Source organism: Danio aesculapii, chromosome 21, assembly GCF_903798145.1.
Source record: "Danio aesculapii chromosome 21, fDanAes4.1, whole genome shotgun sequence".
Lineage (NCBI taxonomy): Eukaryota > Metazoa > Chordata > Actinopteri > Cypriniformes > Danionidae > Danio > Danio aesculapii.
The window spans coordinates 41,077,901-41,094,011 of record NC_079455.1 but is presented as its reverse complement, the minus strand read 5'-3'; the positions used below and the strand labels follow the sequence as shown (position 1 = coordinate 41,094,011).

Here is a 16,111-nt window from a genome sequence, read left to right as displayed (position 1 = left end):
ACAGAAGCGGAGGGTGCCATCGGGCTTCGGTACCATTACTACAGGACTGGACCACGGGCTGCGTGAAGGTTCGATTATCCCCAACTTCAACATCTTTTCGATCTCTGTGCTTATAGCCAGCCGGCGAGTTTCTGGCACTCGATAAGGCCTTTGCCGGATGATGGTGCCCGGTGGGGTAATAATGTCATGGTGTATGATTGACGTTCGGCCCGGTTTTTCACAGAACACATCCTTGAACTGACCAACCAGGGCCTGGAGCTCCCCCTTCTGGGCAGCCGAGAGCTGTTCTCCTATATGGACCACTGGTGTATTCTCCTCTGTAAAGGCCACCAGGGTGCCAGGGGGTGCTATCCAACGTTTCATTAGATTTATGTGATAGAGTTGTTCTTCCCGCCTTCGTCCCGGCTGACGTACTCTATAATTTACCGGACCCACCTTCTCAACCACCGTGTATGGACCCTTCCATGACGCTAAGAACTTTGATGTGGTGGTGGGTATAAGAATCATCACTCGGTCACCCGGATGGAATTCTCTTGGTTGGGCTGGCCGGTTATATATTCGTTGCTGGGCGCGTTGGGCTTCGCGCAAATGGTCTTGGACAATAGGCATTACTTTGTCTATGCGTTCCCTCATGTCCCGTACGTGTTCAATTACCGATCGATGGGGTGCTGGCTCCTGTTCCCACGCCTGTCTGGCCACATCTAATAAGCCACGGGGTTGTCGGCCGAACAACAGTTCGAATGGAGTGAACCCTGTGGACGCTTGGGGTACCTCTCTGATGCCAAATAACACGTACGGGATCATGATGTCCCAGTCGCGCCCGTCTTCTGCCACCACTCTGCGGAGCATGCGTTTCAAGGTTTGATTAAACCGTTCGACGAGTCCATCAGTTTGAGGGTGATATACTGATGTTTTCAGTTGTTTAACCTTCAGGAGGCGGCAGAGTTCGGCCATCAGCCGGGACATAAAGGGCGTGCCCTGGTCAGTCAATATTTCCGCCGGTATTCCCACACGGCTGCACAGCAAAAATAATTCTTTTGCGATTGCGGCTGATGTGGCTTTCCTCAGGGGAATCGCTTCGGGATAACGGGTGGCATAATCCAGGATTACAAGGATGTGTTCATGCCCCCGGGCCGACTTCGGCAAAGGCCCTATCAAGTCCATACCAATGCGGGTGAAGGGTACATCAATGATGGGTAATGGTATTAGAGGGCTGGGAGGAGGTCGGTGGGGAGACGTTTGTTGGCAGGTATTACAGGCTTGACAGTATCTTCTCACGTCTCCTTCAAGTCCTGGCCAGTGAAATCGGTCTCGGATTCTTTTCACCGTATTTCCTGCTCCTAGATGCCCTGCCATTGGGTGGGTATGTGCCAGCTCTAATACCGTCTCCCTTTTGTTCTTTGGAACCACCAACAGGGTTTTCTTTTCCCCCCGCCTCTCTGCGACGCAGTATAGCAGACCACTGATGACTACAAAGTGTGGGAGGGGGTGAGGGGTGGGAAATCGATCCTTCCCATCTACAGCTCTTACTTGTGGCCAGCAATTTTTTAATGTTTGATCCTCTCGCTGGGACCTCCCAAAATCGCCTCCTGTAGTGATCTGTTGAAAAAGATCAAAATATAGGATAGGCGAAATTGTAGACTCACCCCCTTTGTCGCTTTCGGTGGCCAGTAATGCTGGCTGGCGGTCCCGCCGGGCCCGAGCCTTTGGTTGTCTTCTAGGACGCCCCGTTGGAGTATTATGCAGTGCTAGGAGCTCGTCGAACCCCGGCCAGTCTCGGCCCAGGAGGAGGGGTACAGGGAGATCTGGAACCACCCCCACTTCAACGGGCCAGCTACCTGGCTTAGCTGCAATCGTAACCCTCTGTGCTTGTACATAGCGTGTATCCCCATGTACACAAGTTATTGGTATTCGGGCTTTGCTTTCTCCTCTTCGTCTAATTACCCCAGGATGTACCAGTGTGATGGCGCTCCCCGTATCCAATGTGGCTGTTTGCATCTTCCCATCAAGAGAGACTTTTCGGGAGGGGGCCTCGGGGGGGATGGTACGATGTACAACACATCCTGCGAGCCAGGCCGGGGTCGAGTGCACTGGTGGCTCCGTGGGCATCGGCTCATCCAAAGGGCTGGGGACCGCCGGTCTGCTAACTGGTCTTGATGTGCCCTCCACGAGTCGCCATGGTGGATGTGCCTTTCGGGGTGGCAGAGCCGCTCTCTCTCCAGCATCGCGGGCTACAAGAGCCTCAGCCAGCTCCACAGCTTCCACCAAAGCGGCTAAAGATCCCGGATTTCTCATACTGGTGAGTCCGCGTAACCGTCTGGGTAATGCTCGTAACAATTTTTCAACAACCACTTTCTCAGCGACCTGGACGCCGGAGGGGTCCCCCCCTAATAGCCACAGTCGGCCGAGACGTGAAAGCTGGGCAGCTTGGGTGCGCACCGGAGTTTTCTCATCATATGTCCAGATGGCAAATTGCTGGGCTGCACTAATCGCAGAGAGCCCCACTCTGGCCAAAATCTCCTTTTTTAACGCTCCATAATCATCATTCTTTGGGGCTTCTAGGGAATAATATGCTCGTTGAGCTTCACCGGTCAGAAATGGGGCTAATAGCTTCGCCCATTCTTCTTCTGGCCATTTTTCTCTCTCTGCGATTACCTCAAAAGTGTGAAGGTAGGCATCAATATCGTCCAGGTCGCTGAGTTTGGTTAAATGTTGGTGTGCATTTATCTTCACCTCAGGGAGGGGTACCCGTCCCGCCGCCTGGAGGAGCTGATGTTCCAGTCTTTCTTGTCTTGCGGCAAGCTGCTCCGAGATTTTCTGCTGTCTAGTTGTGACTTCCGCTAGGTGGCGTATGACCTCCTCCATGGACATGCTGTCTCCGGGAAAGCACCCGAGGAAGAGAGAGAGAGAGCGGATGCCTCGTCTGTAACACACAATGGAACAGTCAGAACAGCAGGGTTTTTTTTTTTTTTTTTTTTTTTTTTCACCGGGTAAGTCTGTTTGTGTTTTAATTCCACTCTATTTCTGCCCGCATTCTCCACCAGTTGTGGCGAGTTAGAGGGAAAACACTCACACAGAGGGTTGTAGTACAGACTTTTCCCCGGAGGGTGATTTATTTACAGGTATAATGTGCAGTGGATAGTGGTGTAAAGGTGCTCTTCTGGCCAGGAAGCGTGCAGGTGCTCCGGGGATAGAGAGTGGGGCCGTGATGGGTTGGTCGGTGGTTCAGCAAGTTAGCTGCTTGAGTCCGCTGGGAGAGAGAGAGAGACACAGAGGTTAGCTCGGGAGTCATTGGTAGAATGAAGCTCACCCTTGGTTGTCCCGACGCTGCTTATATCGGTGTCCCTTAATGACTCCCAGCTGTGGTTGATCCACTGTGACGAGAAGGCAGCTGGGGTGAATTTGGGACCATGGCGACATTGAATTAGTATACTCGCCACATCATGTATATATGTATATATATATATATATATATATATATGTATATATATATATATATATATATATATATATATATATATATATATATATATATATATATATATGTATATATATATATATATATATATATATATATATATATATGTATATATATATATATATATATATATATATATATATATATATATATATATATATATATATATATATATCAATATAATGCAACAACAAAACAATGGCAATGGTAGGTGTCTCATGTCATCATATACAATAATACAGCCATCTATTATACTATTATCCATCATCTAGTAATTCAAGTCTTTTGTGAAGGGTAAAATTAACAAAAAAATAATAGATAGATTAATAGATAGTCTTAATAGATAAATAAATTCTTCAATATACATTCTCCAAAACCTCCCACAGAGGATTCCAGATATGCCAGAAATCATCAGATTTCTGACACAAGTCATCAGTCTGTTTTTCTAAGGGTAAGAAGATGATTCAACCAATGATCAAAGGAATGTTAGGAGAGGACCACAGCAAAAGAATACAATTTCCTGCTAGATATGTACAAAGTTGTAACAGATTCTAGTCTATGACTAAGGTGTGAGACCAGTTTTACAATTTAGAAGATAAATAACTGGACATAATGTAAAATATTTCCCTTATTTATCAGGGATCGCCACAGCGGAATGAATCGCCAACTATTCCAGAATATGTTTTACACAACGGATGCCCTTCCAGCTGCAACCCAGTACTGAGAAACACCCATACACTCTCTCATTCACACACACGCTCATACACTACGGCCAATTTTGTATACCCAATTCACCTACAGTGCATGTGTTTGGACTGTGGGGGAATCCGGAGCACCCGGAGGAATGCAAACATGCTAACTCCACACAGAAATGCCAACTGACCCAGCCGGGACTCGAACCAGCAACCTTCTTGCTGTGAGGTGACAGTGCTAACCACTAAGCCACCATGCCACCACTTCCTTTATAGTGTTCACGCATGAAGAGAATCTCTAAGTGTGTGTATGTTAAGTGTTGTGGAAGCTGAATCTCTCAGCCTGAGGTGATTGTGAGAGCAGGTTGAGGCCTGAGGCGTCACACTTCAGCTATAATGACACGTCACTATGAAAAAAACACCTCCAGCAGATCAGATTAACATCTGGAGATCAGTCAAACACACCAGCCGCTCCTCTAAACACTTCTGACTTGCTGTTTCGGGTTTGCCGTTATTAATCACTGTTTATAGTTGATTATGGGCTTACGGGCTTGCAGAATTGTTCATAGCTTTAGGGGATTTTTTCCTGCATCATTTGTTTTAAGGATTTAACGTGGGAAAACTGCAGCGAAGAAGAAAGAAACGTTCTTCAACAAAGAGAGTGTTTATATTGACTGTACCAGCATTTAGAAACCCTCGTGACTAGAAAATTTCAAGTTATGAATCATGAAGATGAAAATGGGATTTTCAAAGATGAAAACACTTATATAATGCTTACTAATCATAACCGCTGTTTTGCTACAAATAACACCTAAACGTTCTCCCTGCGTTCGCGTGGGTTTCCTCCGGGTGCTCCGGTTTCCCCCACAGTCCAAAGACATGTGGTACAGGTGAATTGGGTTGGCTAAATTGTCAGAAGTGTATGAGTGCGAGTGAGTGTGTGTGGATGTTTCCCAGAGATGGGTTGCGCCTGGAAAGACATCCGCTATACATACATATACATATACATATACACACACACATATATATATATATATATATATATATACACACACACACACATAACAAAATGTTTTATATCTAAACAAATGCATATATTTGTAATTCAAATGGCTGAATAAAATATACACTCACCGGCCACTTTATTAGGTACACTTACTAGTACTGGGTTGGACCCCCATTTTGCTTTCAGAACTGCCTTAATCCTTCATGGCAAAGATTCAACAAGATACTGTAAATATTACTCAAAGATTTTGCTCCATATTGACATGATAGCATCAAGCAGTTGCTACAGATTTCTCAGCTACACATGCATGATGCGAATATCCTGTTCCACCACATCCCAAATGTGCTCTATTGGATTGAGCTCTGGTGACTGTGGAGGCCATTTGAGTACAGTGAACTCATTGTCATGTTCAAGAAACCAGTCTGAGATGATTTGGCTAAAATGAAGTAGCCATCAGAAGATGGGTACACTGTGGCCATAAAGGAATGGACATGATTAGCAACAATACTCAGCTAGGCTGTGGCGTTGACACGATGCTCAATTGGTACTAATGGGCCCAAAGTGTGCCAAGAAATGATCCCCCACACGATTACACCACCACCACCAGCCTGAACTGTTGATACAAAGCAGGATGGATCCATGCTTTCATGTTGTTGTGGCCAAATTCTGACCCGACCATCCGAATGTTGCAGCAGAAATGGAGACTCATCAGACCAGGCAACGTTTCTCCAATCTTCTATTGTCCAGTTTTGGTGAGCCTGTGTGAATTGTAGCCTCAGTTTCCGGTTCTTAGCTGACAGTAGTGGCACCCGGTGTGGTCTTCTGCTGCTGTAGCCCATCTGCCTCAAGGTTGGACGTGTTGTGAGTTCAGAGATGCTCTTCTGCAGACCTCAGTTGTAGCGAGTGGTTATTTGAGTTACTGTTGCCTTTCTATTAGCTGGAACCAGTCTGGCCATTCTCCTCTGACCTCTGGCATCAACAAGGCATTGAACTGCCGCTCACTGGTTATTTTCTCTTTTTCAGATCATTCTCTGTAAACCTTAGAAATGGTTGTGCGTGAAAATCCCAGTAGATCAGCAGTTTCTGAAATACTCAGACCACACCAAAGTCACTTAAATCACCTTCCTTCCTCATTCTGATGCTCGGTTTGAACTGCAGCAGATCGTCTTGACCATGTCTACATGCCTAAATGCATTGAGTTGCTGCTATGTGATTGGCTGATTAGAAATTTGTGTTAGCGAGCAATGCTAATATGAACTTGTATGACATATGTTATATTTAGATATATTTCCAGGCATCTAACTAAACCTTGTACTCAATAAATTCAAATAATGTTTGTTTTTAAACCACACTTGGGGTCAAGAGAGTTCACCTGACTGAAGATTCACCTGTATATGCCAGAAAAGAAAGAGAGAGAGAGAGAGAGAGAGGGGGGGGGGGGGGGGGGGATAACAACTGTGTCCAATAACTCATCACTCTTAAACAAACAAGCACACACACTTTTCCATGGATTTTTCCCTCACACACACCTTGCCGTTCACACGCCTCCCAGTCTCACCCTCCTGCTCAGACCTGTCGACCGAAACTGCATCACTCAGCAGTGTGTGTGAGTGGGTCCATGTTTGTGTGAGAGTGTGTTTTGGTGAGTATGTGTGTCTGTGGGTTTTTGTATCTGTGTGCATGTGAGTGTGTATATGTGTGTGTGATTGTCTGTTTTTTATGTATCTTCATGTGACTGTGTGTGTGTGTCTATGAGTGTTTGTGTATCTGTGTGAGTGAGTCTGCATGTGAGTGTGTTTGCATGAGTGTGCATGTGAGTGTGTGTTTGCTCTTGTGTTGTGAGTGTGTGTTTGCATGAGCATGTTGTGAGTGTGTATGTGTGTGTATGCATGAATGTATGCACATGTGTATGTGTGTTGTGTATGCAGTTGTGTGTATGTGTGTTTGCGTGAGTGTGTGTTTGCATGAGTGAGTGTTTGCGTGAGTGTGCATGTTTGTTGTGTATGCATTTGTGTGTATGTGTGTGTTTGTATGAGTCTGTGTGTTTGATTGCGTTAGTGTGTATGTGTGTTTGCATGAGTGTGTTTGCGTGAGTGTGTATGTGTGTTGTGTATGCCTTTGTGTGTATGTGTGTTGTGTATGCATTTGTGTGTGTTTGATTGCGTTAGTGTGTATGTGTTTGCATGAGTGTGTATGATTGTTGTGTATGCCTTTGTGTGTATGTGTGTTTGCGTGAGTGTGCATGTATGTAACAAATGCCGTTGTTAGTATGTGTGTGTGCAAGAATGTGTCATGCTTGTGAGTGTGTATGTGTGAGTGTGCATAAGTTTGTGTGTACGTGTGTTTGCGTGAGTGTGTGTTTGCATGAGTGTGCATGCATGTTGTGTATGCCTTTGTTAGTATGTGTGTGTGTTTGCGTAAGCATGTGCCGTGTTTGTGAGTGTGTATGTGTGAGTGTGCATGTGTTTGTGTGTACGTGTGTTTGCGTGAGTGTGTGTTTACATGAGTGTGCATGTATGTTGTGTATGCCTTTGTTAGTATGTGTGTGTGTTTGCGTAAGCATGTGCCGTGTTTGTGAGTGTGTATGTGTGAGTGTGCATGTGTTTGTGTGTACGTCTGTTTGCGTGAGTGTGTGTTTACATCAGTGTGCATGTATGTTGTGTATGCCTTTGTTAGTATGTGTGTGTGTTTGCGTAAGCATGTGTCGTGTTTGTGAGTGTGTATGTGTGAGTGTGCATGTGTTTGCGTGAGTGTGTGTTTGCATGAGTGTGCATGTATGTTGTGTATGCCTTTGTTAGTATGTGTGTGTGTTTGCGTAAGCATGTGTCGTGTTTGTGAGTGTGTATGTGTGAGTGCATGTGTTTGTGTGTACGTGTTTGCGTGAGTGCGTGTGTGTTTGCATGAGTGTGCATGTATGTTGTGTATGGCTTTGTTAGTATGTGTGTGTGTTTGCGTAAGCATGTGTCGTGTTTGTGAGTGTGTATGTGTGAGTGTGCATGTGTTTGCGTGAGTGTGTGTTTGCATGAGTGTGCATGCATGTTGTGTATGCCTTTGTTAGTATGTGTGTGTGTTTGCGTAAGCATGTGTCGTGTTTGTGAGTGTGTATGTGTGAGTGCATGTGTTTGTGTACGTCTGTTTGCGTGAGTGTGTGTTTGCATGAGTGTGCATGTATGTTGTGTATGCCTTTGTTAGTATGTGTGTGTGTGTTTGCGTAAGCATGTGTCGTGTTTGTGAGTGTGTATGTGTGAGTGCATGTGTTTGTGTGTACGTGTGTTTGCGTGAGTGTGTGTTTGCATGAGTGTGCATGTATGTTGTGTATGCCTTTGTTAGTATGTGTGTGTGTTTGCGTAAGCATGTGTCGTGTTTGTGAGTGTGTATGTGTGAGTGTGCATGTGTTTGCGTGAGTGTGTGTTTGCATGAGTGTGCATGTATGTTGTGTATGCCTTTGTTAGTATGTGTGTGTGTGTTTGCGTAAGCATGTGTCGTGTTTGTGAGTGTGTATGTGTGAGTGCATGTGTTTGTGTGTACGTGTGTTTGCGTGAGTGCGTGTGTGTTTGCATGAGTGTGCATGTATGTTGTGTATGCCTTTGTTAGTATGTGTGTGTGTGTTTGCGTAAGCATGTGTCGTGTTTGTGAGTGTGTATGTGTGAGTGCATGTGTTTGTGTGTACGTGTGTTTGCGTGAGTGCATGTATGTTGTGTATGGCTTTGTTAGTATGTGTGTGTGTTTGCGTAAGCATGTGTCGTGTTTGTGAGTGTGTATGTGTGAGTGCATGTGTTTGTGTGTACGTGTGTTTGCGTGAGTGCATGTATGTTGTGTATGGCTTTGTTAGTATGTGTGTGTGTTTGCGTAAGCATGTGTCGTGTTTGTGAGTGTGTATGTGTGAGTGCATGTGTTTGTGTGTACGTCTGTTTGCGTGAGTGTGTGTTTGCATGAGTGTGCATGTATGTTGTGTATGGCTTTGTTAGTATGTGTGTGTGTTTGCAAGTGTGTATGTGTGAGTGCATGTGTGTGTGTGTACGTGTGTTTGCGTGAGTGTGTGTTTAAATGAGTGTGCATGTATGTTGTGTATGCCTTTGTTAGTATGTGTGTGTGTTTGCGAGTGTGTATGTGTGAGTGCATGTGTTTGTGTGTACGTTTGTTTGCGTGAGTGTGTGTTTGCATGAGTGTGCATGCATGTTGTGTATGCCTTTGTTAGTATGTGTGTGTGTTTGCAAGTGTGTATGTGTGAGTGCATGTGTGTGTGTGTACGTGTGTTTGCGTGAGTGTGTGTTTAAATGAGTGTGCATGTATGTTGTGTATGCCTTTGTTAGTATGTGTGTGTGTTTGCGAGTGTGTATGTGTGAGTGCATGTGTTTGTGTGTACGTGTGTTTGCGTGAGTGTGTGTTTGCATGAGTGTGCATGTATGTTGTGTATGCCTTTGTTAGTATGTGTGTGTGTTTGCGAGTGTGTATGTGTGAGTGTGTATGTGTGAGTGTGCATGTGTTTGCGTGAGTGTGTGTTTGCATGAGTGTGCATGTATGTTGTGTATGCCTTTGTTAGTATGTGTGTGTGTTTGCGTAAGCATGTGTCGTGTTTGTGAGTGTGTATGTGTGAGTGCATGTGTTTGTGTGTACGTGTGTTTGCGTGAGTGTGTGTTTGCATGAGTGTGCATGTATGTTGTGTATGCCTTTGTTAGTATGTGTGTGTGTTTGCGTAAGCATGTGTCGTGTTTGTGAGTGTGTATGTGTGAGTGCATGTGTTTGTGTGTACGTGTGTTTGCGTGAGTGTGTGTTTGCATGAGTGTGCATGTATGTTGTGTATGCCTTTGTTAGTATGTGTGTGTGTTTGCGTAAGCATGTGTCGTGTTTGTGAGTGTGTATGTGTGAGTGTGCATGTGTTTGTGTGTACGTGTGTTTGCGTGAGTGTGTGTGTGTTTGCATGAGTGTGCATGTATGTTGTGTATGGCTTTGTTAGTATGTGTGTGTGTTTGCGTAAGCATGTGTCGTGTTTGTGAGTGTGTATGTGTGAGTGTGCATGTGTTTGTGTGTACGTGTGTTTGCGTGAGTGTGCATGTATGTTGTGTATGCCTTTGTTAGTATGTGTGTGTGTTTGCAAGTGTGTATGTGTGAGTGCATGTGTTTGTGTGTACGTGTGTTTGCGTGAGTGTGTGTTTGCATGAGTGTGCATGTATGTTGTGTATGCCTTTGTTAGTATGTATGTGTGATTGCGTAAGTATGTATCGTGTTTGTGAGTGTGTATGTGTGAGTATGCATGTGTTTGTTTGTACGTGTGTTTGCGTGAGTGTGCATGTGAGTTTTTGTTTGTGTGTTTGTGTGAGCATGCCTGTGTGTTGTTTATGCATGAGTGTGTGTTGTGAGTGAGTAAGTGTGTGTGCGCGTTGGCACTCGCTCCAATTTCACATGATCACCACTTCAAAATGGGCACACCTTGCGTCATTATTCTTACACTATTAAATATTCTCACACAGACACACACACACACACGCACGCACGCACGCACGCTACAGTAACACACTTTAAACACTTTAATTTTAAAAGGCACCAAAATCACAAAAATATCTGACGTACAAATCACGCTCTATGTAAACACCGCGCACATTATAAACACAATATCCACTCATTGCACATGTCAATATTACTGGCAGGTAGACATCTGAGTCTAATTTAAACTAAACAAATGTGCACAACACTAATAATATTGACTAGAACAGAGGTCATCCATCATACAGTGACCCCAAAAGTAGGAAAATTCAAATGTCATTGCAATAAAACCCTGCAGGATTTTTCTACATGAGTATTATTGATGTATTAATGTTTATTAAATACATTTTTTAATAATGTCTCGAATGTCGAATGTCTCGATTTCATTTCTAATTTCCAACTTTAAAGTCGTAGAAATCGTGTTGCACTTTATTAGTTCTTAATAACTTTTATATAATATATGATATATTAAATATAAAATATCTGTTTTTTTAATTGTGTTAACATTTATTTTGTTTTCATATTTAGCATTTTACAACTTTAAAATTGTATTAATTTTGTTGCACTTTTACTAGTTATTAATAATTTTGACATAATATATTATTATACATTTTAAATAAAATATATATATTTTAATAATATTAGGTGAAGTTTCACAAACTGAAGCTGCGGTCACACTGGACTTTTCTCCCCATAGACTTCCATTCATATGGACGCGAATGCGTCAGACCAGAAGCGCAAGCTCGTGCTACAAGTTTCGCAATTCGCTGCGTTGGAAAGTTCAAGCTTGGTGAACTCTGACCTGCGAAATCGCATCACTTGACTGCATGAGACCAATCAAGGATCAAAACATGACCTCTCTGGAAAGAAATTTAAGATATGGACAAATCTCTCGCTTTTTTAAATGTCGAATCTTGTTTAATCCCGCCCCTTTTCGCAGCGCTGTAAGGCAGAATTTCGTACGCACAAACTCTAGAGTGAACGCAGCTTAATTTTGAGAGGAGCACGTGATATGGTTGATCGCAGCTGGTCTCTCATCTGTAATCATTAGTAAGCCAATCGGATCATCAAACTCTCATACTAGCATAAAGCTGCGGTCACATTGGGCTTTTCCTCCCATAGACTTACATTCATACGCACGCGAATGCGTCAGACCGGAAACGCAAGGTCATGCGTCAAGTTTCGCATGTTGCTGCGGTGCAAAATTCAAGCTTGGTGAACTCTGACCTGCGAAATCGCATCACTTGACTGCGTGAGACCAATCGAGGATCAAAACATGACCTCTCTGGACAGAAATTTAAAACATGGACCAATCGCTCGCTTTTTAAAAATGTCTAATCATCTTGTTTAATCCCACCCCTTTTCGCAGCGCCGTACGACAGAATTTCACACACACAAAGCCCAGTGTGACTGTAGCTTTACTCCCTTACATTACACTTAGTTGACCAAAATATAATATGATCATGCCTTGATTTTTAATTCTTAAATTAGGACAGTAAGGTCTGACTTTGCTTTGACAAAAGTCTTGTCACTGAACAGAAATAATGTCCAGTATAGAATATACAGTCATGCTGCAGTGGAAACAGAATGAATATCGTGTCTGACTCCATCATGAGCTTGGAGGACTGCATCCATACATCTCTGCAATGACTCAAATCACTGATTAATAAAGTCATCTGGAATGGCAAAGAAAGCGTTCTTGCAGGACTCCCGGAGTTCATCAAGATTCTTTGGATTGATCTTCAATGCCTCCTCCAATTTACCCCAGACATGCTCAATAATGTTCATGTCTGGTGACTGGGCTGACCAATCCTGGAGCACCTTGACTTTCTTTTGTTTCAGGAGCTTTGATGTGGAGGCTGAAGTATGAGAAGGAGCGCTATCCTGCTGAAGAATTTGCCCTCTCCTGTGGTTTGTAAAGTAATGGGCAGCACAAATGTCTTAAAACCTTAGGCTGTTGATGTTGCCATCCACTCTGCAGATCACTCACACGCCCCCATACTGAATGTAACCCCAAACCATGATTTTTCCTTCACCAAACTTGACTGATATCTGTGAGAATCTTGGGTCCATGCTGGTTCCAATAGGTCTTTTGCAGTATTTGTGATGATTGGGATGCAGTTCAACAGATGATTCATCAGAAAAACCTTCTGGCATTTTTTCAAATGATCAACTAGAAGTCAAGTTATTATTTGTTGCTCTTACAACTGGGATCCACGACAAGACTTTTGTCAGGTAGTGTACACACATGCATGCATATATTTATGAAAATGTTTATTTATCTATAATATATATATATATATATATATATATATATATATATATATATATATATATATATATATATATATATATATATATATATATATGATACAAAATATATTCAAATTTAAATATCTGTTACAAAATTGTTTTATATAGTTCTTTATGCATGTTTGTGTATCACATATACATAATATATATACACATACATATGCCCTTAATTGCAATTAATCTTTGCCCAGTGCTAAATATATATATTTTATAATATAGTTGACATAAAATATATAATTTTACATTATATGAGTTAACATTTAAAGTAACAAAAATAAATAACAATAACTGAATCCTCTGCTGTTGTAGTGGCTTTAACTTATTTTGTGAATGTTTCTTTAAAATTAACGCTACTTGGTTTGACAATTTGCTTTCTAAAGCAATGACATTTATGCATACATTTTGAGGCCACTGTACAGAACTAGAAATGGGTTTGCAATCTTCATTAATGCAAAACACTGTAAGGCAATAAACATGAAACACAAGTCGCACGCCTCCATTAAAACTATAAGAACCCGAATCTCCAAAGCACAAAGCTGACCTGTAAACATGACTACAAAGGTTTTATTTTTCATCTGACATGAGCGCCCTCTAGTGTCTGATCTACAGCAGCACACATTTCACATTCTAATCAATGGGATCTGTTTCTGACCCTACAGGCCAATTGAGATACTGCATGTAAAATTAAAGGGATAGTTCACCCAAAGATGGAAATTTAGTCAGAATTTACTTTCAATGGTTATAAACCTTTATGAGTTGCTTTATTCTGTTGAACACTAATGTAGATATTCTGAAGAGAGCTGGATACAACCATTGACTTCCATAGTGAGAAAAGAAATACTATGGAAGTCAATGGTTACTGGATTTCAGCATTTTTCAAAATATCTTCTTTTGTGTTTAACAGAGAAAAGAAACTCATAAACATCTGAAAAGTGAGCAAATGATGACAGATTTTTCATTTGTGGGTAAACTATGCATTTAATTTAATCGAAGAATATTACTATGTTTATATATACAGTTAAAATCAAAATGATTCGCCCTCCTGTGAATATCTAAAAAATATCTAGTCAAATATTATGTGCTGTCATTATAAAATCAGTTATTAGATATGAGTTATTAAAACTATTATGTTTAGAAATGTGTTGAAAAAAAATCTCTCTGTTAAACAGAAATTAGGGGGAAAAATATACAGGAGGGCTAATAATTCTGACTTCAACTGTATGTGTTTATATGCAGTGTTCAGACTAATATATCACTAATATTGAATTTGAAGTAATAGCTTATATTTCCTACATTAGCTTATGTCACTCATTATAATCCATGGCTTTAAATCTCCTTCAGTAAATGATCTAATTCTCGGTCTGACCGGTTTAATCTAGTTGAGTTCTGGTGTATCTGTGGTGGAGCGGCAGCGGCGCTTCTGTCCAGGCGGAGCTTCAGGTACGTGAGCCAGTGGATCTGGACGAATCAAAAACCTGCAGAATATGATGAGAGATTCATATGTGAGTTTAGATTGTCATGCTTGGCACTGAGATGTGTGTGTGTGTGTGTGTGTGTGTATTGGAACAAAAATTGGATCACTATGGAATATATTGGATAACTATGGAACAAAAAATATACAAGCCTTGAAATTGGAAGATTGTAAACACACTTAAAGGTGCAGTATGCAAGTGTGACGCCCAGTGGTTGAACTAGGTATTGCTTTCCTGATTCAAAACAAGCAAACGTAGGTTGCCAGATTGACAACATTAACAGTTGCGAGTCTCGTGCCTAAAGGCTGATTTAAATCGTGTTCTAAATAAAAGCAACGATACGTGATTAAAGGAATATTTTCTTTATTAAAAGGGGTTTTTGTTTCAACCAACATCTCGAATTGATATATTAGAAACGACTTCTATTTCTCACAGGTGAACGACAGAAAACTGACAATGATCACCTCAGGTACACCTCATGTGCTTTATTTAGTGTTAAATGTTAATAATGTGAGTTTGAACGCCATTTTACAGGTCATTTATTGCCAAACTACTGAAAGCAGCAGCAGATATTTCACCTCAGATCTGGAAAATAAAATAAACCGTTTAAAATTGAACTTTAAAACTGACTCAGTGCAAACCAACACATATCAGTGATTCAGCATCTACATTTAATCATTTTAAAGAGGTTTAATATGTATTAATTAGATTATAAACTTTACCATTTCATTCAGTCACAGACGCATGCTTTGAGAGCCTTCATGACTGAAATATGCGATTTTCCAGCAAGGCAACCAGGGGTGCTGAAGTATAATTGGCTAAACTGGCCTTTGGTGCATACCTGCCAACACTCACTTTTTTCCTAGGAGTCTCCCGTATTTCAGACCCATCTCCCGCCCTCCTCCCTTATTGTTCTGTCTCCCGGAAAACTCCCGGAATTCCCCCACCCCCCCTCTCCTCAGCTTTTTGGTTCAGTCCCCATGCGCAACCATCTTCATAGCTACTCCCCAGTTTGCGCGCACCTTCATCCCCGCTCTTCAGTTTGCGTGCACCCCCCCCCCCCCCACACACACACACACACTTCAGTTCGCGTGCACCTTCCCCACCGTTCTTGAGTTCATGCGCACCTCTGGATAAAATCTCCCAGATTTTAAGATCCGAATGTTGGCAGGTATGCTTGGGTGTGTTAAAATAACCAAACCAAAGACAGCTGTTCTGGCACGTAACTCACATTTTCAAAGCAGAATATCTGACCTCAGCATTGTTTTTCAGATAAACAAGAAGTTCACTTGGCATGTTTCTAAAATATCTGCAAACATTTTGTGGTATTTTTTATGCTTTAGAAGAGCCAAAAACTCACATACAGCACCTTTAATATTTAATGATATTACATGATAAGTGCATTTATACTTTCAATTTAAAGTTTGTGACACGTTTAAAAAAAGTCAACTCTAATGCATGTCTAATGCGAGTTTTGTTGCATTTACACAGTACTGACCACCAGGTGTCCCTAGTATGTTATGTTTCTAACTCTTCGAAAAAGTAAGTCATTTTGTGAAGCAATTTATCGAATTGACCCTTCCCTAAGCCCCACCCTCCTTAGTTACTGTTGCTACGCCTGTCAAGCTTTCGTGCCTGGCACGTCTATTACAACATGCATGCGCCG

At 42.1% G+C, this 16,111-nt stretch overlaps 1 protein-coding gene across 1 annotated transcript in view; it reads right to left on the bottom strand.

Moving 5' to 3' along the window:
• Nucleotides 1-14,094: 14,094 nt before the first annotated feature.
• The window catches only part of kcnt1a (potassium sodium-activated channel subfamily T member 1a), a 51,570-nt gene continuing 49,553 nt past the window's right edge, over nt 14,095-16,111 (bottom strand). The window contains exon 30 of the mRNA XM_056447114.1: nt 14,095-14,448. Within this exon, the coding sequence (XP_056303089.1) occupies nt 14,349-14,448 (100 nt within the window). The 3' untranslated portion in view covers nt 14,095-14,348. The remainder of the gene's footprint in view (nt 14,449-16,111) is intronic.